The sequence below is a fragment of the Cydia amplana genome, chromosome 5 (assembly GCF_948474715.1).
Source record: "Cydia amplana chromosome 5, ilCydAmpl1.1, whole genome shotgun sequence".
Lineage (NCBI taxonomy): Eukaryota > Metazoa > Arthropoda > Insecta > Lepidoptera > Tortricidae > Cydia > Cydia amplana.
Window position 1 is genome coordinate 485,869 of NC_086073.1, and position 24,114 is coordinate 509,982.

At 37.7% G+C, this 24,114-nt stretch overlaps 1 protein-coding gene across 12 annotated transcripts in view; it reads left to right on the forward strand.

The window, feature by feature from the left end:
- Positions 1 to 24,114, forward strand: part of LOC134647786 (voltage-dependent L-type calcium channel subunit beta-2) — a 197,056-nt gene that overhangs the window by 171,315 nt on the left and 1,627 nt on the right. For 5 of the 12 annotated variants that reach the window (XM_063502096.1, XM_063502105.1, XM_063502099.1 and 2 more), the window contains 9 exons: positions 9,719 to 9,835; positions 11,622 to 11,741; positions 13,968 to 14,154; positions 16,071 to 16,091; positions 17,133 to 17,358; positions 17,965 to 18,088; positions 19,952 to 20,092; positions 20,201 to 20,368; positions 20,635 to 20,737. In XM_063502096.1, the coding sequence (XP_063358166.1) occupies positions 9,719 to 9,835; positions 11,622 to 11,741; positions 13,968 to 14,154; positions 16,071 to 16,091; positions 17,133 to 17,358; positions 17,965 to 18,088; positions 19,952 to 20,092; positions 20,201 to 20,368; positions 20,635 to 20,737 (1,207 nt within the window). Of the gene's footprint in view, positions 1 to 9,718; positions 9,836 to 11,621; positions 11,742 to 13,967; positions 14,155 to 16,070; positions 16,092 to 17,132; positions 17,359 to 17,816; positions 17,941 to 17,964; positions 18,089 to 19,951; positions 20,093 to 20,200; positions 20,369 to 20,634; positions 20,738 to 23,487; positions 23,563 to 24,114 lie in introns of all 12 variants that reach the window. The other 7 variants (XM_063502106.1, XM_063502098.1, XM_063502103.1 and 4 more) reach the window with 7 other exon arrangements.

The following is a 24,114-nucleotide window of genomic DNA, read 5'->3' on the forward strand; positions in this document are numbered from 1 at the left end:
GACCGAAGATGAGGTGGGTAGATACTATAGCAAAAGACATGAGTGGTTGCGACGTTTTAATAGACGACACGTCCGATTACGCGAAGTGGAGAGAAAAGACAAGAAGGGCCTGTATCCAGCAGTCGGATATACACATAGACTGATGATAAAGATGAAGAATTACCAAGTTACCCTTAAGGTGACCATCAATAGAGTTCACTAACCATTTGTGTGAAACTGGTGTGAAACAATTCAACGTGATAAGATCTACCAAAAGACACATATTATGTATTGTGTATCTTACTGTCCGCGCTCGCGCTCCAATGTTTACGTCTCAATGAACTTGGATCGACAGAACTATGCGGCCAAGTGCGCGTGCGTGGCTTGCCGTTTTTAAAAGTGAACAGCACCGAATAACCGGGTACCTTTTATAATGTCTTGATGAAGAAACTTAAACTGAATTACAGATCTTATCCAATTCTTTTTAATCATCCTGCGGGCTCAGCACGGTTCCATTTTTTCGACTATCACTATGCCCGTCACTTTCGCACTTACATACTTGTTAGAACGTGACAGGCATTGTGACTAGGGTTTGCACGACGGATCCAAAATGTATGGGAAGATCCGCGGATCCGGATCCAGATCCGGATAATTTCATACATTTCGGATCCGGATTGCAAACCCTAATTGTGACAAACGATAAAAATGCGACCGTGCTACTAGGGCTGTTCATGACGTTGGTTGAGCAATAGCCCATAGTGACCTGTCAGTCGCCCGTCCTTTCATCTCATACATGACGCAACTCTACGACTGGCGTCTATGTTGCGAGACGGGGGGTGGGGGGCTAGTCCTGACGGCCCGACTCCTCAAGGAATCCTATCGGGGAGATCTGTCGCAGATCCGAGATGTAGTTCCTTGGTTGCTCTTGCTTTCTTAGTTTGGTTGCAAAACATTCTACAATTCCTTTTTTTATATTTAATAGTTAGTGCGTATGTGCTTAATAAGCTTACGAAGATTCTAGTCAAATGTAAATTACCTATGCTCTAGTGAAGTCTAGTATCTTATCATGAAAAATATTTTGAGGACCGAGAGAATTTAGGTCATATAAAAAGTAATTAAGTACTAAGTATTTTCTTTTTTACATACTTATAAAGGGCTATAAAGCCTAATTATCTGTTAACCATTGTCCAAAAGAGTAATAACTTTAGTCTTACATTCCAATATCGCGTCTTAACTATATATTACATATGTCACCGTAAAATTGTAAACACTCGTCATATTAACCTCCTAACCTACGTTAGATTATAAACTAACGGGTTCACAATCTTATGGTGTCATAAAATTGGCTCCACTTTAAGGAAATTTTGAATATTTTTTAAACTGTTCCTCATTTAAATATTCAGACAAATTGAATATGAAGAAGAACATCCCATGTGACATATTTCATCGGTAAATCAACTTTATTAAATGTTGTTTTATATAAAACGAAGCTTTGAATACGGGGCACAACATACTCATTGTTGGGGGTATTTTTGCTCCTACCTAGTTCACTTAGAGGTGTAAAGTCACCCCATTGTGCGCCAAATTAATAGACCCCGCCAAGAAAAGAGATTAATTTTATGACTAAAGTAGCAATTCAAAAATTATATACAATTTCGTTTATCTGAGTATATAAATAATAATATAGAAATATCATGGTTGGATATAATAAACGATAAGCCATTTTTTTAATTGGAGTATAGTTACTCACCAAGGAGCAAATTAGGCACGTTTTACAGTTGTCATTTTATTTTATTGCAGCCTCTGTTGATAATTTTAACAGACGTTTGCGTTTGTGTATCAAAGTCAAAAGGAGAATAATTTGAAGATAAAATTTTTATAACACTTTTTAAAATACATACATGTCAAGTAAAAAAAATAACATAAACATTTTTTGACATTTTATGGGGTAACCTGAAGGGCTAAGATGGCCGGCTCTTTATCATTTGTCACCATGCCTGTCACGTTCCAACAAGTATGTAAGTGCGAAAGTGACGCATCACATGACAGGTGATAAAAACGCGACCACGATACCGGTACTATGTTGCACTGAAAATAAGCCTAACGTCACGCGTCAATTTGAAAAGCCGAACTATTGGTGCATGGCTTCCTTTAAAATAGGTCACAAGTCAGGCTATAATTAATGGAGGCTCTTTTTTACGTCATTCTGACGTCAATTATGCAGTTACACTCTTGTACTGTCAGTAAGGTTTGCCATAATGCGTTTTGGTGACTTTCCAGAAGTAGAATTGATCCGAAAACATGATGGAAAGTGGTTTAAGCATTGTTTGCCAACTGTATTTATTTTGCTTAGGTATTTGCTTAAATGTTGTAAAATTTTATGTAACACTATACTCATTGATATCTGAATGAAATTATTTACGGCCCTGCTGAAAGCTATGAATAAAAGTCAGATTACGAACGCTACGAATAAATAAAATATATAGTTGAAAACCAGAATTATCGAGCATGGACTTCTGTTTTTATGAACAAGGCTTAAAATTCGTTGAACGCCAATCATTATAAAATGGACGCCAATGCTTTTCCAAACCACGCGACGCCAAACATCCGCAAAGCGGCAAAAACTTGCATTCACAACAAAATACAACGGAATAGCCGCACAAATGTCACCGAAAAATAGCGCTGGGCCGTTTTTGGGCGTAAAATATTCAGGGGGAAGGGGGTGGTGACGTCACGCTTCGACCCGCCGGCCCGCCGCGCTGCCGCCGCCGGAGCCTCCAGTCAAACCTGCGAGCTCGGGCCTAAGACTGCCCGGATATGTAGACAAATTAAAATACGTCGTTGATTTAACTGATTCGTCGATTTTATTTTGTTTTTTTTTTTATTTGGTGTTGAGCTGTAGCTGAGGTAAGCGCGGTGGTTTGAGTTTAGTTTTGTAGTTTGATAGTTTTTATTTGTTTAATATTTCTACTTAACTAGATACTTTTTTTACAATATTAAATTCTACTTTGAAATCATACCCACATATTTCTCACACTAACTCTTTTAGACATTTTATTTTTCTTACTGTTGTTTTCCTTTCCTTTACTTTCTAGTCTTCTTCTTTATATACTAGACTTAGTAGACAGTGTTTATGGTACTAAGTTATTTAAATTAAATCAGTTAGGTAACTAACCATCCATATCATCATAAAAAAATATAGTAAGACAAGAGTGCTCACTCCATACATCAGACTATTAATTTCAGTGTCTACATCTAGCATCGAGTCTTATGCTGTTGAGATAAGACTTTCCGGTCGGTGCTACATCTATTGTCAAGTAGCAGTACTGATAGTTCCGCTACTCGATGTTAGATGCTAATAGTCTTTTTGGTACTAAAACTGATGTATGGAGTGAGCAAGCTATGTATTTTTTTCTCTATGATATCATGAAACTTACTATGACATAATACATACGCTTTTGATTTTTAATAAACTTTAGAAACAAAAATCCTTAGCCAATTCAAATTAAATATATCTAGTTCCATTATTATGATGTATATATTATTTTAAGTAAATAGGTACATACATATACCATTAAGAGTACATATACACATCTTACTAATATTTAAAATAATAGTGAAAAAATATTAAATTTTTACGAGTACATAGGTTTAAACATCAAGTAAAAAATTGGTGGATTAACTATTTATGTTGTATTTATGTCCCGGTAGCCAGGGGCCAACAACAGTATCCATGTTTCTTAGAAAAAAAGATATTACACGTTCAAGTAGGTAACATATGATAGATGACCCATTATGGAAAGGGATACAAGTAACTACCACAAAAATGCATATTTAGGTAGTTAATTAAAATAACATTAAATCAGACCGAAACAATGAACAACAGAACGTAAAAATGGCACACGGTTGACGCACCCTGTACATGTACTGACTTCTGAACCACACAGCCACTTCCCACTGTCCTACATAACAAATACCACTTGTCGGCATGCTCGTCTGACTGTCCGTGTACGTTGCATGCAGCCCGCACCCGCACCCAATGACCAACTACAAAATATTGGTAAGCAATTTCTATCGCTTTTCGCGAGGTAGGGTGACTGCTTTAAGTAATTGGCCAGTATATAGTAATTGGCCACTCCTTACAAATCGGAAAGAAACAAGCCAATTGAAACATTATTAAGAGTGGCCAATTATTATATACTGGCCAATAACTATGTCACCCTATGACCATTGGCCACATACACAGGAACACTCACTGCATGGAACTGTATGCATTTTAAATTTATAATTCTCACCTTCTTACTATTTTCACCTGCGTGAGATTCATTTTCATTTATGCATCAGCGCTAGAAGTCGCCAGCAACAATAAGAGAAAGTTCCAAATTCAAAAGGGCTTCGAGAATATGCAACGAAATGCAAATTAGCAACTAATCTACTATAGGTGCATTATAGATAAAAAAAAACATGCTTAAAGTTAACTTGTGTTTTTTTTTTATGTCGCAAAATGCCAATGTTCACGCTTACTATGTGTCGCTAATCTTTAGTTTTAATTTGTTTGCTGGCATCGCATTTGTATGCATGAAAACTAAAGGCTACTGGCCAAGTAGGTACCTACTGAAAAAATACTTAGAGATAACTTTTACCGCCGAAATTGATCTGTTAGGTTTTTTATTATCCTCTTAGAGATCTTCTAACTATACCTATGGCACCATAAGCTCCAAAGGATTTGGTTTAATAAATAAAGGGATGACTCTAGAGAATTTATTACTAAACAGCATAACATACTCGCGCTCATATAGGCTTTGCGCTGGTCAACCTCATTTCTAGGGATTAGTTTGAAATTTCGTTGGTTATTGCTTTGAGACTCAAAAGTCCCAGTAGATTGCGTTGCACGCAGAAACGAGTTTCATAATAAGGAAATATGTGTTTATTGCAAATTAAATATTCTTATTCTTCTTCTTAGTCTTAAAGGCTTTATCTATCTATCTTTACCCATTCATGGTTTCTCACGTCACGTTATTATTTCACCTTTACAAAGCATTACGACTACGACTGTAACTTAGCTGATAGTAAGTTCAAATAAATTTATCCTCTAGTTCCTATAGCATAATTTATTTATTGAAGTTGAAAGTTTTCAAATTACAGAACTTTTTCACTGCGCATTTCACTCCTTAGCGCTACGCCGTAGATAGTTCCGTAGCATTTAGTCTAAGATCCGGAAAGTTATATCCTCGTCTATTATTTGATGTAAAAAGAGAGAGATATATAATATTTTAGATGTAGATGTTAATTTAACCCTTAAATTGGCAAGAGTAAAAATTTGTAAAAACAAGTAATATAGTAGCATACCTTTATTTAATACCGTCTGGGGGTCTACAGAAAAATGTAAAAAAAATCCAGTATTATTAGTTTTTCGGAAAATCTATGTACATCACTATGCACGTTGCCAATTTTATAACAAGGAAAGTAACATTCTTGTATGTACACGCTGGTTACCGCTGCCAAGAAGCCAGTAAAATATTATATAAAAATTAACGTAAATAATTATGAAAAAACATCATTTAGTGTGGAACTGTCAAAGGCAATTTAGTTTTTTTGTTTCTCCGACGATGAAACAATGGAGCATATTGCATTTGATGCAATAAAACTTCGTCATTCCCTATACAGCATACATTTTTCGGTCCATTCTCCGGAAAATGCCCCAAGTTGTTAAACCAAAAACTGTCTGTAGGACTCTATTTCACAACCTTTTGTATTTTTTTTTGTTATGCCACAGTTTCTCAACTTTTATTTCATCGGTTACCAATCTTCGTCGCTTTACAATGTCCTTCAGAATAGCTCAAACCGGAAGTTCTAAAAGTAGGTAACCTAAAGCTGTATCTAATTTTGTTTTTCGTGTTTATATGAAGCTCTTGTTACCCTAGTAGTTAATGGCGATGAGTGTTCAAGTGTTGGTAGATGGCGTGGCTACGGACAGAGTTTAATGTGGGCAAGGCATCATAAATAACTGTAGATGGAGAATGTAGAACTTCCTCTAATATGGTCGAAAGACAATCAACGTGCTTTCAGAATTAAATCGTGCTTGATTATATTATTTATCGGGGGTCCCTTTGTTTCACATAAAGTTTTAAGTCGTAATGTATTGTTTGTCATATTTTCATTACTTAGTCATAAAACTTAAATCGTTAATTTTTCAGGACTTTTGTAAGGTTATCCTATAGATAGGTTATGTTAGGTTTGTTTTATAGCAATCCTGAAAAGTAACGCGTATCTGAACCAAACAAATTATGACTAACGAAAATGCGGACAAACAATACTTTTTTTGGGAAACAATAGAGACCCGCTATCATCAGAATAGAATTGTGTGAATGCGTGTAGGCTCCTCATCGGAATCAGTCAGATTCATCATCAGAACATAATTTTTTTACGGGAATTAAAGCCAAAATCTTATGCGATCTACACAGTGTTAAGTACTACAGACAAAGAAAGGAAAGCATACTGCTTAAAAATATTTTAAATAAAGAAGGACATGCAAAATCGTTAGTTTCAAAACAAAAGTTAAGTACAGATAAGTTGGTAATGTACACCGTGGTTACCTATGTTTATTTACCGTGTAGTTGGCAACGTACACGGTGGTTACCGTGGTTGAATGTAAGTACATATTTACAAACTTGTCAACGGTAACTGTGGTGTACATTCCTATTTACCAGTGATTATCTTTATTATTATGCCTTATGCACACAAAATGACCAATTATTCATATACTTTACTATTTTCTTATAAAACACAAAACATAATAATTATAACTTCCATACAGAAAATTTATTAAAATTTAATAAAACTTATAAGAGGTACTGGCGAGCGTCGGCGCTTTGATCAGATTTTTTGATAGTGACGTTAATTTCAATTTTTTGCCATATCACATATTTTAGTACTATTCATAACATCATTATTAAGTAGTTTCTGACAATAAAAGCTTAGATAATTCGATATATTTATGACAGGATTTTTTATTAACTAACGTAGGGTAAAGGCACCAGTAGTCAGCCTTATAACGACTTTTTTAAGTTTGAACGTTCGGCATTTCTACAGGATTAGTCGGATAATTAAACAAATGACATGGTTAGATCAATTGTTTATCATAGTTTTAAAACCAAATATTTAAAGAAATAACAATCATCTTTATAATATCTCTAATTAAGTTTAAACAAAAAGTGGCACTTTTCTCCAGTAGTCAGCCTCCAAAATCCAGTAAGCAGCCTCTGTGTACCCAGTACTCGGCCTATATAAACTATTCATAATAATTAGATTAAAATCACTAATATTTATATCAAAATCAACGATAATATAATATCTATTTTTTCTTTATAATTTTTGTTATCGTTATTGTAGTTAGTTGTAGTTTTTAATTTTAGTTTATAATTTTTTGCATATATCAAAATCAACGATGTTAAAATAATATCTATTTTTTATTTATAATTTTAGTTATTGTAGTTAGTTGTAGTTTTTAATTTTAGTTTATAATTTTTTTGCATATATGTATTACTTACCTACTTGTTTACTTATTTAATAAAAAAAATCTTATAAGTACATACAATTCTTATGACACGAAATTTGTTGGCCATAGGTACTTAATTAACTAACACTATTCTTGCAAACTAAGAATCGCAATATTTGTTTTCTAATAATTAATCCGTCAAAAATTAACGAGGTAAATCAGGTAATATCTAATTATGTTCCTAGTAGGTATTCGGTAAAAATTAATTAATCGAGTCTATGCAGATCTAATTAACATTAATAAACAAAGTCATATACCGACCAGGAAAAAACAAAATGATAGTTATGTATAGTTAACGTCAAAAATATGTATACACTTTTGAACCTTATTTCAATGAGATAGGGTTTTAAAATGTGGACATGTTTTTGGCGGCGACGTACCAAGCAAGGTCAATGGCTGAGTACTGGATCCGCGAAACCCAGTGCTCAGCCGCATTAAAACGTTATTTCAAATGCGGCTGACTACTGGGTTTTACTTTAAATTGACTAGGGCATGCCTAACTAAATTTGAAAATGTAAATTTAACGGTCCTAACGGTCGCATTGGCTCGAAAATAATATAATAAACGAATAACCCAAAGGTCAGCCGTGGGGGGCTGGGCACTGGATTCTTTGGAAAAAAGTGTTATCCAGTGGCCAGCCCCCTCAATTTATAAGTGAAATATTGATATTTTCATTCAAATATAATGCAATTTATTAGATAAACTAATAAATAAACCAATCATTAACAAAAACAATAACTTTTAACATTAAAACATAGTTTTTCTTGCCTGTTAAGAGAACACCACGTGCAGTAAAAAATATGGCGAACATGACACTATTGCACTCGTCGACAAACAGCACCTGTATGAACGAGTATATTTCTTCCCCCCGTTCCCTCACCGCACCTGTCGTGTGACGTATTAACCAATGAGGAATCAAAGCTCCTATTTGAGTACTCGGGATTTGTTTAAACGAATATACCAGATATTTATGACCAATAAACGACTCAAAAGGCTGACTACTGGTACCTGGCTGGTCACTGGTGCTGTTACCCTAGACGGTGATGCACAATGCCAATTTAAGGGTTAAATTAACCTACCATAGTTTATGTCCGATGATAGGTTCATTCTAATGTACAATATATCAATGTATGATTTACACATTGGCTACTAGCTAAGAAAAAAATGGAGAAGATGATATGACGAAATATCAAACTAAACCAAACAAACCAAACCAAACCTTCTGCAAACTTTAAAGAAAAAATACTTTACCAAAAGTGCATTAACAATTTAATGCAATTTTAGCTCCCCAAGTGTATCGAATGAAGTCTTTAAATTAAATCTAGTGCACGCCCGAGGGAGTCGCAGCGTTACTTGAGTATTAAATTAGTCCCAGACTAATATAATAAGCTAGTCTAGATCTGCGAATCTAGACTTCGATGTCTATAAAGCATCACACGTTTGTATGTGGGACCCGCCCACAGCGCTTTAAGCTCCTTTAAGCTTAAATTAAATTGAGTTAAGTATTTTCAAATGTTGGTTCGCTTCATTATATAAATTACAGAAGACAGAATCATCAAGGTCGTGGTTAAAAGTTGAGACAACTAGTTACTGGATCAATATATTCCTTTCGCTTTAGGGAGACACCTTTTTTGTTAGTAAGTACAAAGATCTTGAGGCTTATTCTGTTACCTGGACTGTAACTGTAACCTGTTAATACAATCAGAATAAGCCTCCTTGCATAGTGCAATATCAAATCACCAGTCTTAGTGTTTCACTACAAGCCCCTCATTTTACAGCAGGGTTTGGGCTGTAGTCCCCACGTCAGTCGCTGGGGACTTATGTAGCCCAAAAATGAGGTACAGTAAAACCACACAACTATATATTAGTCCAAAATCTTATTATCCCTACTATGGTCCAACACTATCGCATATCTTCGTCCAGATCTATATTATGTGAATATATCGCAGTTCTACGGCAAAACATTTTCACAATACTCGTCAGGTAGATAAAACCCAGGCAACGCTAAAAAGAAGATTGTAATTGATACTTATTTAATTTAATTACGTGTTGAACTTGTGGACCATCGTTGTACTACTGAACTATAGTTGGGTGGATCGGTATCTTATTTGTTACAGCTAGTAAGTAATATCCTGTGCAGTATCCGTGTATATTTCTAAACATGAACTTTCTCAATTCCAGGGCTCAGCGGATTCAAACTATTCGCAACCTTCGTCGGAGCTGTCGCTGGACGAAGACAAGGAGGCTCTGCGCCGAGAGAAGGAAGCGCAGGCTCTCTCCCAGCTCGACAAGGCTCGGGTATGTGCCTCTCTTTCTTTCACAACGGGACGATGCCTTCCACTCCTCCTGAGCTGCGTTGTCCGCCTTTCGGCTTTGATAGCTGACAGAATTTTTATCCATCTTTTTGCATTTTTTTATCGAGTACAACTTTTTCTGCTCGATAAATCACAACAGAGGTTTAAATCCACGATTTTTGATCATCGTACATATGAGACGTTAATTTTTGTGTTACTAAGCCAAGTTTGTAGTCGGGTGAGATTACAGAACCATATGCTCGCGATCCAGACTGACTCATATAAGATCCACGATTGCAATTATCTTAGTCTGATTCATCCTCAACTGAAACGAGGAGTAAACTAGCAGATCACAGCCCATTAGGGTCAAATTGGCCCGATTGGCCGCTCCACAAACACCGCCGCTGGACCGGTATTGATTCAAGTAATTGGCTCCAAGCCAACACCATTCTCTGGCCTGAAACAGCCTATAACAGTACCATCGGCAAAATTGTTAAATTACCTTTCGGAGACCTTATTGTAAGGTGATAAGAGCTATCCGTGGTCAGTTAATGTGCTGTAACTACATGAGTCATTTTTGTTGAACCATTGTGCTTGGTTTAAAAGCGATGGACAAAGTGATGAAAAAATAAAACTTGCTTTTGGCCTTTGCCTTTGTTCCTGTTTGGCTCTTTTTGGACTATTGATTAGTGTTGTGTGCCAATAAAGTTGTTGAGATAAACTATGAAGATTTGTTAATACATGGAATTCGTTGTTTCTGGGTGATTGATAAATCTATTAACTTGGCTAGACATCTTATTCAGTCTAGACATCTCTATCTTGATACGCCTTAATAAATCGCTTTAGTTCACCTTCTCACATACGTATACCAAACAGTAAGTACAGATTTGCAATCTGCGGAAAGTTACCAAAAACTTGGAAAAGTATTCACAAACTATGCCCGTAATATTTTGGAGAATTCATGAAATTTTCCAAAATATCCGAGAACATTTCCAAGTTTTTGGAAACTTTCCGCAACGTGCACATCTGAAAGTAAATATCAAAGATTCCTTAATTGTAGGTATATTAGATTTGTAAAGTGTAAGAGAAATTCCAGCTTTGAATGTATATTAAACAAATCCCGTTAATTAATGTTGCATTTAATGGAAAATAGGTATTAGTAAAAATAATGTAGATACCCTAAATTCGCCTTCAGTAGGAAACACAACTTCGCGTTAACTAGCCTTAAATCATAAATCCACTGTAACTTTTATTTGATTCGATGACCGAAGCGCCATACTTTCCATACATCGCGCTTATGGTGTTCCGAATGTCAGTTGCAAAATAAGTACAACTCCTAAGTTAGGAGTCCTAACCCTATTTCATTGGACTTCGGGCCTCAGGCTCAACACCCACCTGGAGAGAGTACTCTCTATTGCCCTCTCTCTACATTCCACAGCCTAATTGATTCCTAGTTGATCTAAGTTGATTCTAGTACATGCCAGCAGAAGCCATAATGTATGCCACTTTATTGCACATAAACAGGTTTACATAAAACGGACAAAAACAAAACATAAATAAGAATGTTATGTATAAAGGCGAACTTATCCCTAAAAGGGATCTCTTCCAGCCAACCTTTGAGAAAATGCGAAAGGATCAAACATTAACAGGTGAAAGACAATTTAATATGGACAAATAGCAATATGAGAATTTTGGATACACATAAAGGAAGACGAGAGCAATAAATAAAGAGAAAACCGGTACTACCTACTCATAATCGTATGATAAGTTGTTTATTTGTATGTATCCAGTCGAAGCCGGTCGCGTTCGCCGTGCGCACCAACGTGTCTTACAATGCCGCGGAGGACGACGACTCGCCCGTCCACGGCAGCGCCATCTCCTTCGAGGTGCGGGATTTCTTGCACATCAAGGTATGTTCCATTCATTATATACCTATAGTTAGTCAAACTAAGATTGGAAGACATGAGGGCAAAACTTCAAAAAAGTAGCTACTTAACCCTAGAAACATAAATATAAAAAGATACATTAGTAAAAGTAATTCGATTATCCGAAAGTTATTCGATTGCACGTATGTAATAATGCCTTTGTCTACCGGACCTAATAAAAGCTTGGTACTCGATCGATTGACCCGCGTCCATTGTTAGGGCATTAGATTGTGCCCCCGATGATAACAGCAGACCACATGTGTGTCTGTGTGAGAGGCCTATGTTCAGTGGCCGATAAAAGGCTGATAATCTTTGCCAAAACCCTGCACATACGAATACAAATAGCGATACATTGGCCATGTACATGATTTTCTAGTCACACCGTTTGGGTCAAAAACGTTTGCTAAAAATCTCAGCAATCCTTTCAAATTCCCTGGTGCGACGTGTGCGCGCCAGCTCCAACAGCGTCCTGGGAATGATTGCGGACAAGTTTTGTCCGCATATCACATTTTGCTGCGGACTGCATACGCCCGGCAGCACTGTGGTAGACATGTCGGCGGCAGATCGTAAAATCGGGCATATCGAGATATTCCTAGGCATATCATGAAACGCCGCCATTTCATGATCTGACTAAGATTAACCTAGGCGTATCACGATCTGCCTTATAAAAGAGGCGGCAGATCGGTCAGACCAATGTATTCGTTGATATTCCTAACTTCATACCGGGCGCATCGTAAAATAATTGATGAGATATTCCTAGGCATATCATGAAACGCCGCCATTTCATGATATGACTAAAATTAACTCAGGCATATCACGATCTGTCTTATAAAAGATTCGGCAGATCGATGGGAGCAATGTATTCGTCGAATTCATTCATACCGATCGCATCTTAAAATAATTGCATTTTTTGCCACTGGTGGCGCTGCATTCTATATGGCGCTGCGTCCGAGTCCAGTGTTGCCAGATCGTACCTTTTAATACAAGTTTACGTTCCGTTTGAGCCTTGAGGTTTGCTCGATATGGCTGGTGGTCGCTAGGCAGATCATGAAATGCCGGCGTTTCATGATCTGCCTAGGAATATCACCCCTTGAGGTTTGCACGATATGGCTGGTGGTCGCTAGGCAGATCATGAAATGCCGGCGTTTCATGATCTGCCTAGGAATATCACCCATTGAGGTTTGCACGATATGGCTGATGGTCGCGCTAGGCAGATCATGAAATGCCGGCGTTTCATGATCTGCCTAGGAATATCACCCCTTGAGGTTTGTACGATATGGCTGGTGGTCGCTAGGCAGATCATGAAATGCCGGCGTTTCATGATCTGCCTAGGAATATCACCCATTGAGGTTTTCACGATATGGCTGGTGGTCGCGCTAGGCAGATCATGAAATGCCGGCGTTTCATGATCTGCCTAGGCATATCACCCCTTGAGGTTTGCACGATATGGCTGGTGGTCGCTAGGCAGATCATGAAATGCCGGCGTTTCATGATCTAGCTGCCTAGGAATATCACCCATTGAGGTTTGCACGATATGGCTGATGGTCGCGCTAGGCACATCATGAAATGCCGGCGTTTCATGATCTGCCTAGGAATATCATCCATTGAGGTTTGCACGATATGGCTGGTGGTCGCTAGGCAGATCATGAAATGTCGGCGTGTCATGATCTGCCTCGGAATATCACCCATTGAGGTTTGCACGATATGGCTGGTGGTCGCTAGGCAGATCATGAAATGCCGGCGTGTCATGATCTGCCTAGGAATATCACACCTTGAGGTTTGCACGATATGGCTGATGGTCGCGCTAGGCAGATCATGAAATGCCGGCGTTTCATGATATGCCTAGGAATATCACACCCTACTTATTTGATATGCCTAAACGTCGCTAGGCAAATCGTCAAACGTTGATGTTTGAACGATATGGCTGGTAGTCGCTAGTCAGATCATGAAATGGCGGCGTTTCATGATATACCTAGGAATATCTCGATAAGGCCGATTTTACGATCTGCCTCCGACAGACACATTGAGAAGTAGATGATGGGTGTCAATGTGCCTACCACGGTTGCTGTAATATTTTTTATATTTTAATGTTATATGTTTTAAATATAAATGTTTGTGTTTGTTTGTTTAATGATAATATTTGAATTTTGTACATATGAGTCACCGCTACTTGAAATAAATGAATTTTAATTTAATTTTTTAAAATTCCAGGAGAAGTACGACAACAACTGGTGGATCGGGCGCCTCGTGAAAGAGGGCTCCGACATCGGCTTCATCCCGTCGCCGGTGAAGCTGGAGACGGTGCGCGCCGGGCTGCACCGCGGCCGCTACCCGCGCCCCGCCTCCGCCGCCAACCTCGCGCCCGACGCCAGCAGAGGTAGCACCCCTCCCACGCCCGGTACGTTCACTGGTGCTGGATGGTCTGACACTGCCGGTTTCCTTTAAAGTTTGCTCAAGTTTCCACTCTGTAAGATGCTTTGAATTCTTTGAATACGGGCTGAATGTTTCTTCCGAAGATCTAAGACGAGAAGGAGTTTTAACACCTTACGGAATTTATAGGTTTGCCTGGTCGATACATACCGATATCCTATCGGCACAACACCAAATACTGGTCGTACTCTCGAAATCACGTGTTTTATTGCACGATACATTATGAAAACATAATTACTACACAAAACTAATTTTCTGGTATAATATCTAAAAGTAAGTTTGAAATACGGGTATAAAATTGAATTTGAAGAAATTGAAGAAACTTGAGCAAATTACTGATAGCAGTGTTACTATCAATGGGGTTCCGGCAGAAGGTTCGACCGTCCACGGACCGCTTTTATCATGCGCCAGACAATATGAGACTAAGGCAAAGTCCCTTCACTATTGCATTATTATATTACTACCTTGAAAACAAGCATGCACTAACTAAAATTGAATATGGTGAATTTGCTTCCAGAATCCAGTCTATTTTTAAAGCTACTAGAATCTGACCGAACTGAGCCTTTACCACCTTAGTGTATAGCGGTGTCAAAATTAACGTCGAATTACTATGAAAGTATGACGTTTATAATAGCATTTCCATACTTTGTTACGACAAAATCGGTGCGAAAATAGCTTAGACGGACTTTAGTGACATTACGATTTTGAACAGGTGCCTAATGAAAATATCCGTGAACGAAAACATTATTATATTCACAACACGTCAACCCTAGATTTAACTTACTTTTTGAAAATGTACTGAGAAGCAAATTTACTATATGACCTGAATATTCTTCTATCGAATGAAATTGTCACAGCTCAGTTTTGTCTGGTGCATTACGTACAACGCAGTTGTTTGTATCTTCTTAACTGATCGTCTGGCTCTTTCTAATATCTATGTCTGTGATTATTATTAATATATACTTCCTTTAACAAAACTAGCAAGTAACAATACCTTACTAATAGAAAAGCTAGGCGGTCGTGTATGTGTAGTCGTGATTCGATGTAATTGGCTGTTTTGTGAATATTGACTAAAGACAATTCTTTAATCTAAATTGCAAGTGGCATTTCTTCTTCTAAAATGTTGGGTTCTATCACATGTTCTTTAGTATTTAGATTTATACTTATATTGTACGTATTATTAACAAACTTTTCCTATATAGATTACCCCTGTACATTGCTCTCTATCTACAGACATTTCCAATGTCACTTGTGGTTCAGTAGCGAATCAAAATTCTCCTTTATATATAGACCTGTAATTATATAAATATTAATAATTATTTATGGAATGTATAACTGCTTTGTACTACCATTTCATCTCACAACCCATAATGACTCGGGTGGAAATTGATGGGATTTCCTGAGTGTGCCACTTTATACGACACCATCTATGGCCCGGCTGAAGACAATGAACAACTTGTTAATAAATATACCCTGACTGTTGATAATGTGGCAATTAAACAACCTTAAATGCATGATCCTCTTATGAAAACGAATGTATTTGGTTTTTGGTAATAATAACCCGGTGTAATACTATTACTTATTCTGTGCTCGTGGTACATAATTATTTGTTTATTGGTTTACCACGGAATTGAGAAACATCTACAGAAGAACACTTTTTGTTTTTGTTAAACATGTTCAGACATTTTAATGGTGATTATTATATTATTATTTTATATTTTCTTTTCTGATAAAATCATTAGGTAATTCTATTTATTAGTGAATGAGAGATTACCTTGTCATAAGTCATGCTACTAACTTTGGTTGTCCTTGTCTTCTCGCTCGGGTCCCGGCGGGTGTCTTGTGACGCGGCGAGCGTAGCACTCACTCTTGCCATGTTTTCAGATGCCACTTCCTTCGACCGAGGTAAGCTCACTTCACCCATTACCTGAACACCAGGAAATGTTGCCAATTCTCCACCAGCCCTCTTGATTTCGCCTTGTTATTTATTATCTTTATTCCTATTAATGTTTTCTTTATTAATAATGTTTATATTATTAATAATTATTTTATCTTTCGTGTCATCCTCATTCCATTTTCCTGTGTGATATCGACTGATATAATATTGATAATTATTTACCCTCTATTTTCTTACAGTATTTTGGACGTCGCATTATTATGTGTTGATGGTCTTTATTTTCAGTATCTTAGTTCTAATCATTACTATTGTCTTAGTAAATGTTAGTTTTTAAGTAGGTAGGTGTTATGTTAATGTATGTACATATTATCTTGGTATTTAAATTATGTTTTACTGTATTATAATTATGTATATCTACCTTTGATTGTATTTAAAATAGGTTGAGTATTATTACTGTATGACTGTGACTATCATAATTAACTCTAAAGGAGATAAAACGCCACTTACTGAAATGTTTTCTTACATTCAGGAACGGAAAATATCCTAAACAACTTGAAACCAATTTTTATGACTAGTGAGAGTGAGAAATAAGACACAATTTACATGGTACACATACCTTTCAACGACCATAGAGCAAACAGTATTTCATAGAAGCTTTTTTTTAATTCAATTCCAATGTTTATTTGCAACCAAGTAGACACATAATATATGCAACTTAATGCTAAGTTCTTACATAACGACTAGGTTTTACATTATTAATAATTAAAAAAATTATATTTGGAGAACGTTTCCGAAAATTTGTTAGTCTCCACGCTCTAAATAACAATTCAAAATAGTGTTACCTATCTATTTATATAGCTTAGGTACTCTCCTAAAACATTGCAGCTCTACAAATATAATATTTTGACTAAAATCATTCTTCTGGCAGTATTTCATACTCACCGGAAAGAAGACAAACTATCAAACGACCCGTCAATATGAACCCTAGCATTTCCAATATACAAAAGCCATCGTCAAACACACACACGCTAACAAACACAAATCCCCAGGCGAAGACTCGGACTCGGCCGGGCGCGGGCGCGGCGCCGGCGCGCTCCCCGCCAACAAGGAGAAGAGGAAACCCTTCTTCAAGAAGCAGGAGGCGTGCACGCCCTACGACGTGGTGCCTTCCATGCGCCCCGTGGTCCTCGTGGGACCCTCGCTCAAGGGGTACGAGGTCACGGACATGATGCAGAAAGCGCTCTTTGACTTCTTGAAGAGAAGGTTCGAGGGCAGGTGAGGTCGATGATGATTCTAATGATGTATGCTAAGGATGTGGTGACTTTTCATCAACTTGACATTTGACACCTTCTTTGTATATTCACCAAGATAACTTGAGTAAAATTTCGACTCACAAACTTCCAAGACAACTAATACCGTCTAAAACCTACCCCAAAATTTTCCTGATTTTTTTAACAACATATTTTAGTTTTATGGATTTCTATAATAGGTACTGTATATATTATGGTTTTGATTTAGATGTGATTTTGAAAATGATTAGACCGTTTTAATAGTTCTATAGGTATTAGCCATAGCTAGTTTTAGTAGGTTGTAAATTTTTAGAGTCTTGGAAACCAGCTTTTAGATTTATACATAGTATTTCGGTAGCTCCTTACGTAGTGGAAACTAGCCGATTGGTAAAGTAGACAAAACTAGACGAATCGGCCAAAACGTAAGCGCAATTAACGTTGCAGGATAATAATAACTCGAGTGATGGCCGACATATCCCTAGCGAAGCGGTCGCTCCTCAACAACCCGTCGAAACGAGCTATCATGGAACGCTCCAACTCGCGTTCCTCATGCCTTGCCGAAGTCCAGGTAATCATTGTCTTGATGTTCCAGGATCATCATCACCCGGGTGTCAGCGGACATTTCGCTGGCAAAACGCTCCTTATTGAATAACCCGCCAAAGAAACCGATCATGGACAGGTCAAATTCGAGATCGAATTGTTTAGCCGAGGTTCAGGTGCGCCTGATTGTGCTATGTACTCATCGTAGAACGCTAGTACTGCTGCGAGCGGCCTGTACTCCGCGGTGGATGCCTTTTTGCCCGCGTTTTCACACTTATAATATATTTCCGCGAAACACATTCATGATCAGAATTAATACTGCCACAAATCTGCACTATTGGTGAAGTTGTTGTTATCATCATCAAGCAAAAGTTAACCATAGGCGATCAGGTAAAGAGAAATCTAGCTTAATTCTTGCCCAAAACAAAATGCTACGTGATTATAATTAAAACAGGTACCTAACCACAAAAACATAACACCCGATTTAAACTTAGAAAAGCGCGAGTAAAAAGAGAGCCAAAGAGTACAGACGCGGTAATGCTTGGGTTGAAAATGCATTGACTCACAACACTTCCATTCCTAATAATAATGCCTGATTGTTTACCTTACGCATGTCACTCGTTAATCGCGGTTATCACACTGATGCGAATTCGCACGTCGTTCCGATGTGTGAGGGACAGCGCTATGCACGCATATAGCGATATCCCGCTCGGACTATGGAGCGGCATGCGGATCCGCATCCAATGTGAAGACCGCCTATGTCGTAGATAGGGTTCATGGGCCAAATGATCATTTTTTGCCAACAGGTCTAACAGGACCTTTTAAAAGAGTGCTTTTGAGATTAAAATAAAAACTACTAAACACTGCATCGTTATTTATAAAAGTAATAACATTTTAAATATAAATAACACGCACTCGTCATTAAAGCTTGCAGTTGCCGTGATAAGTTGTTTTGCAGCAGTTGAATATTTCTTTCACATTTGCTAACTTGATCACTAACATTTCTAACCACTAAGTAAGTTTACCAAACATCTGTCTTTGTAGTCCGTTGCAGTCAGTACATACTTAGGTAATATATTCCGTTCCAAAATTCCAGAGGTGGTGGGTTTTCAGCGGAGGTTAGGAATGCTTAACTAACATTTAGGACAATGACCAGATCGCTTAAAATAATGGAGTTACTCTACGTGCACTGCAGCCTTGATTAGCCATTCTTTTTGAAATTAGCAACAAAAACTTTTCACGAAAAGTTATATACATCACCTGTCTAAAATCATTTATAGCGAAGAATTAACAAATATTTTTATCCTACCTACTCGTACATGTGTCCACATAGGTTTAATCAACAGTAGCACTGATGACTGATGTGCAGTGATCGGCACGACCCGTGTCGCGGTGTCAATGACCTCAATCATTATGTTAACATGGATATGCCCCGAGATTTCGGTCTTTTTAGGAAGTCAATATTTCCGATTGTAGTACATAAAGGTATTCCACACAGGAAGATGAATGATTTTTACCATTAAATAAAACGACATCAAGTTCAAAATAGGTATATAATCACATAGTAATATATCAATTTTTTATTTAATAATTAATTATACATTTTATAAGCTTATTTAACACTTTATCGTATATTTGCAAATATATATCATACAATAAAATTATTCTATTTAACAAAATCACGGAGTTATGTTATAATCTAATCATGTCCATATTATGATTTCTGCTCGCAATCCCGCGGTGCGTCACGGGTCGTGCCGATCACTGCTGATGTGCAACCCTACTCCATATTTTGGATATTCTGATCTTGTCAGTATATCAGCATTGCGTGCACATAAGTGGATAGTTCTATTTCTCCCCGAACTTTAATGTCTGGTCTCCTCATTTTAGCGCTTTTCCGTTCACATCCTAACGGAGCCCCAGATTTGGAAATTGAAAATTAGTATTGTTTTTTAGAGAATGCCATCCGACCTTCCAATCCAAGGGGAAAATAGTCCTCACCTTGGTCCGTGTAGACCTGCTAACAGCTGACTTTCCAGGCGGAGATCGAGAGGATATTTGACCTGGCGCGAGGACTGCAACTGGTGGTGCTGGACTGTGACACCATCAACCACCCGTCGCAGCTCGCCAAGACCTCGCTCGCGCCCACTATAGTGTACCTGAAGATCTCTAGTCCTAAGGTAACTTTTCCATTAGTTAGGTAGTATTATTGCTTTCTATAAATGATGTGAACAATGTGATGATGGGTGACGTGTGACATGCTCAAATTAGCCTCCTAATATTTTCAGGTGTTACAACGGCTAATCAAATCCCGAGGGAAAGGCCAAAGCAAGAGTCTCTCCGTACAAATGGTGGCCGCGGAGAAGCTATCACAGTGCCCTCCAGATATGTTCGACGTCATTCTCGACGAGAACCAACTAGAAGACGCGTGTGAACACATCGCGGACTATTTGGAGGTAAGCCTTTACTCTCTTAAGTCTCGTAAGACGAGAAGCTCTCACAGTGTAGTATCCTCCGGGCATGTTTGACGTTATACTTGACGGGAATGAGCTAGTAGACGCGTGTGAACACAGCGCGAATTATTTGGAGGTAAACCCCACGGTAACACCCTTCTTCTTCTGTGAAAGGAAGTCTCGTATGGTTAAACCAAGAGGAGAAGCTCTAGCTCGCAGTGTTGCTCTTTGTCCCTTCTTTAAATATAAACTATTATCTAATTTTTCAGGCGTACTGGCGAGCGACGCACCCCACGGAGACGCCGCAGGTCCCTCGGCCGCTGCCGCACGCCATGCCGCACCCGTCGCACACGTCCACTCACGCGCAACCTGGTGAGTATAATATATGACACGTCCACACAAGCGCCCGACGGACACAAGTCCCGGAAAATTTCATGCTCAGAGATAAAAACAAGAACACTACGCAACAAAATCCAAGATTAAAATCAAATGTCGTTTGGTTATTTCTTTTAAGAGTTGTTAAAACTGGTGTTTTGATTTGACACCTTGTTTAATGGAACGTTAGCATGCAATGTCTTCCAACGTCAATTTAATAATATTCTAAGCGTTGCTGATTTGATTCATACATGCGATTCTTGGTCCTTCGAGCCGGACATGAACCATCGACCTGTGGATACCTCTGGATGTGTGCTTCTTTAAGTGCCTAATTAAATAGTCTTGAATTTTGTTGTTTTTTTAATATAACGTATCTATGTAGTAGCAAAATTAGGAAGGTCCTTACTGAGAGTCAACTACTTTAAGACACAGTATTTGTTCTAATGTTGATGTTGTACGAGCTTTATCGACTGATTGTTATTTATTTATTTTTATTTGTTAATCAAATAAGTAACACAGCATTACAGTTATAAAGCATTGAATTTGTTAGAGGACAAATTATCTCGTGTTTCACATGCTAGTAGAGCCGAATAATAAGTACTACTTTTATCGGGCAACTGTTGCATATTTTTTCGGTCGTCTCTATATTTTGCTGATATTTTGTCCTCTAGTCTAGTGTATTCAATGAATAGTGTATTTTATAGTTATAAATAACTAATTATATTTCTGTTCTATCATTATACGCACAGGTATTTTGTAAATAATAGTGCAACATAGTCTATATTATAGTCTACGTGCTTAATAACCAAGATCATACGTATCGAGTTTTGATCAGGCAATTTGTATTCCGAAATGTTATATTTTCTGAATACATTCCCTGTTAAAGAGTTCTTTCATCGACCGACTACATTCTATTCTATCTCATTAAGGGCCAGTTACACCAATTATATTAACATTTAGCATTTAGAAGGCTCAGCAACGTCACTCAGCAGTGAAGTTTTTATCTTCCAATACAACAACATTTATCGAGCTTATTGGTGACAGATGGTTTGGTGCAACCGACTCTTAGGGTCTTGGTTGGTGCAATTGACCCTAAGAATTTAACACTAACTGTGCATCTTTTTCCTGTCTTGATTTTAACACGTCTAACCTCTAACGATGTGTGTGTGTGTGTGTGTAACCGTGTGTTCCTCTGTTGAACCCCCCGCGCACCCCGGCGGCCACCGCGAGCGCGCAGACTCCTACACCTATGACCGGGACAGAGGTAACTGCTTACTCGACTGCATGTAGCTCTTAGAAGATCTTACTGTTACTGGCTTGGAGACTAACTGTTAGAAGTAACAATTTAGATCATTGGGTGTTAATTGACGTGTTTATTTTTAAGAGAATGATCATTACAAGTTTATGGCGTTTGTGCCAACGTAATACCTACAGAGGGCCTACCGCGAATATCGAAGTTCGAAAATTGCAGGCACCTTTCTCTATTATTTTAATTAAAGCGTAATTAATTAAAGTGACAGAGAAAGATGCCCGCAATTTGCGAACTTCAGTGTTCGCGGTAGACCCTCACTGAAGAGTTCACAAAGTTGAATTACGTGTGAAGCGAACTAACTACGTGACCAAATGGTACTTTCAAATCACAAGACATTTTTTAATTAAGAAACTCTACTTTTTAGAAACAAGTCAGTTAATATCATGTTAATATCGAATGAGTTAACATAGAAAATTTACACGATGGTATCTTGCCAAAAGTAATTGATGGAGGAATTTATTAATCTTGTGAAAAACCCCTTCATGGAACTTACCCCTGAACTGAATGTGCCCAATTTATTAAATGCCGTTCGTCAAGTTATCAGTAATACAGACAATTTTGTTAACCACTGAAGGTAATGTACCACCGTAAGTTGTTAGGCCCAATTTTGCAAATACGATCGAGATGTCTATAAGTATTCAACAATATTATTTGATGTACATCTCTATAATATGGAAAATTGGGCCAAAGGCACGATTTAATTTTAGGTGCACGAGGTACCTTGTAGTTAGAAATGCATTTTAACTTTATGTACGAAATACAAGTATGATTGTCATTAGCACTACCCTAAAACTGTATATTACTTATTTACGGAAATTTTAGAGCCCATTGCACACGACGATGTTTTTTATAAATCACGATGAAGTCGCATCGACTCAGTTATTTTTCTTATCGCCTGAACCACTCGTGCATTATTACCGATTTCGAAATTTGTAGAACGAGCAAGTTTTCAAAATACATGAAAGAATCGGTGCAACAAATTATCGCCCTGTGCAATTGCTCATGATATATCTAGAGGCGTTGGATGTCACCGAATTTTCTACATAGAATCGGCTTAAGCAGATGTCATTTTCTACTTCAATTTATACTTAACTCTTTATGGGTCGGTCTTGGCTCTGTTATTAACGCTCTTATGACATGACATAAACGTATGTTATATTTCTTTGATTTGCCTTAGCTGATTTGACGTAGGCAAACACGGTGATGCCCTTATATATACATAGTTGTGTCTATCAATTGATAAAGATATTATATTTATCTTACTTTGTTTATACCTAAACGCGACTACAGTAGATCCATAGAAGGTATATCTTTGTAGCAATGTTGTACCTATAAGTGTCCTAATGAATGCATTAATGTGTCCTATTTCCGTGTCAACTGTAGCTAATCCCACAGCCCTAGCACCGCCCCTCACCCACTGACCTGTTCATTTCAGTACAAGCGTCAGGCCAGGCGCACTAACGAGCAGAAGATATTATTCCAGTATATAATATAGCAGCAGCCACCACAGGTTCCGAACTCTTTCTAGCGGCATAACCCGCTTCACTAGCATTGAGGGTGCCGCTTACTAACTGTGCTTAGGGTTTTCCTAATAGATGTATGGTCAGCTTCAGACAAATATTCTATATACCTCACCATGGTAAGGTTAAATAAGACCACATATGCAACATGGTCGAGGGTGATCTTCGATGCAGCTTACTGTACAGGTCGACATGCATTTAGAGATCGATATCGATTCCCAATTATAATATTAACGTGATATCAGCAATAGATTACCTACAGAGACCACTCAGGTGATTGAAATTGTGTAATGGAATGATTGAATTGTGAAATGGAATTTTTACGTACCCTTTACGTATATCCAACATGAATACAAACCCCTAATAAATATAGAATGCACAATTTTCTTTATTAATATCCCTACCCTTAAACACTTTTGGTTGGTGTTATGGCATCCTGTGCGTGTGATTTATTTAACTCTGAGCTAGATTCACTCTGAAAATGTTCTACATACCGTTTGAGCCCTTTGGCTAACGAGTTCGTGATATAAACTCATTTCATA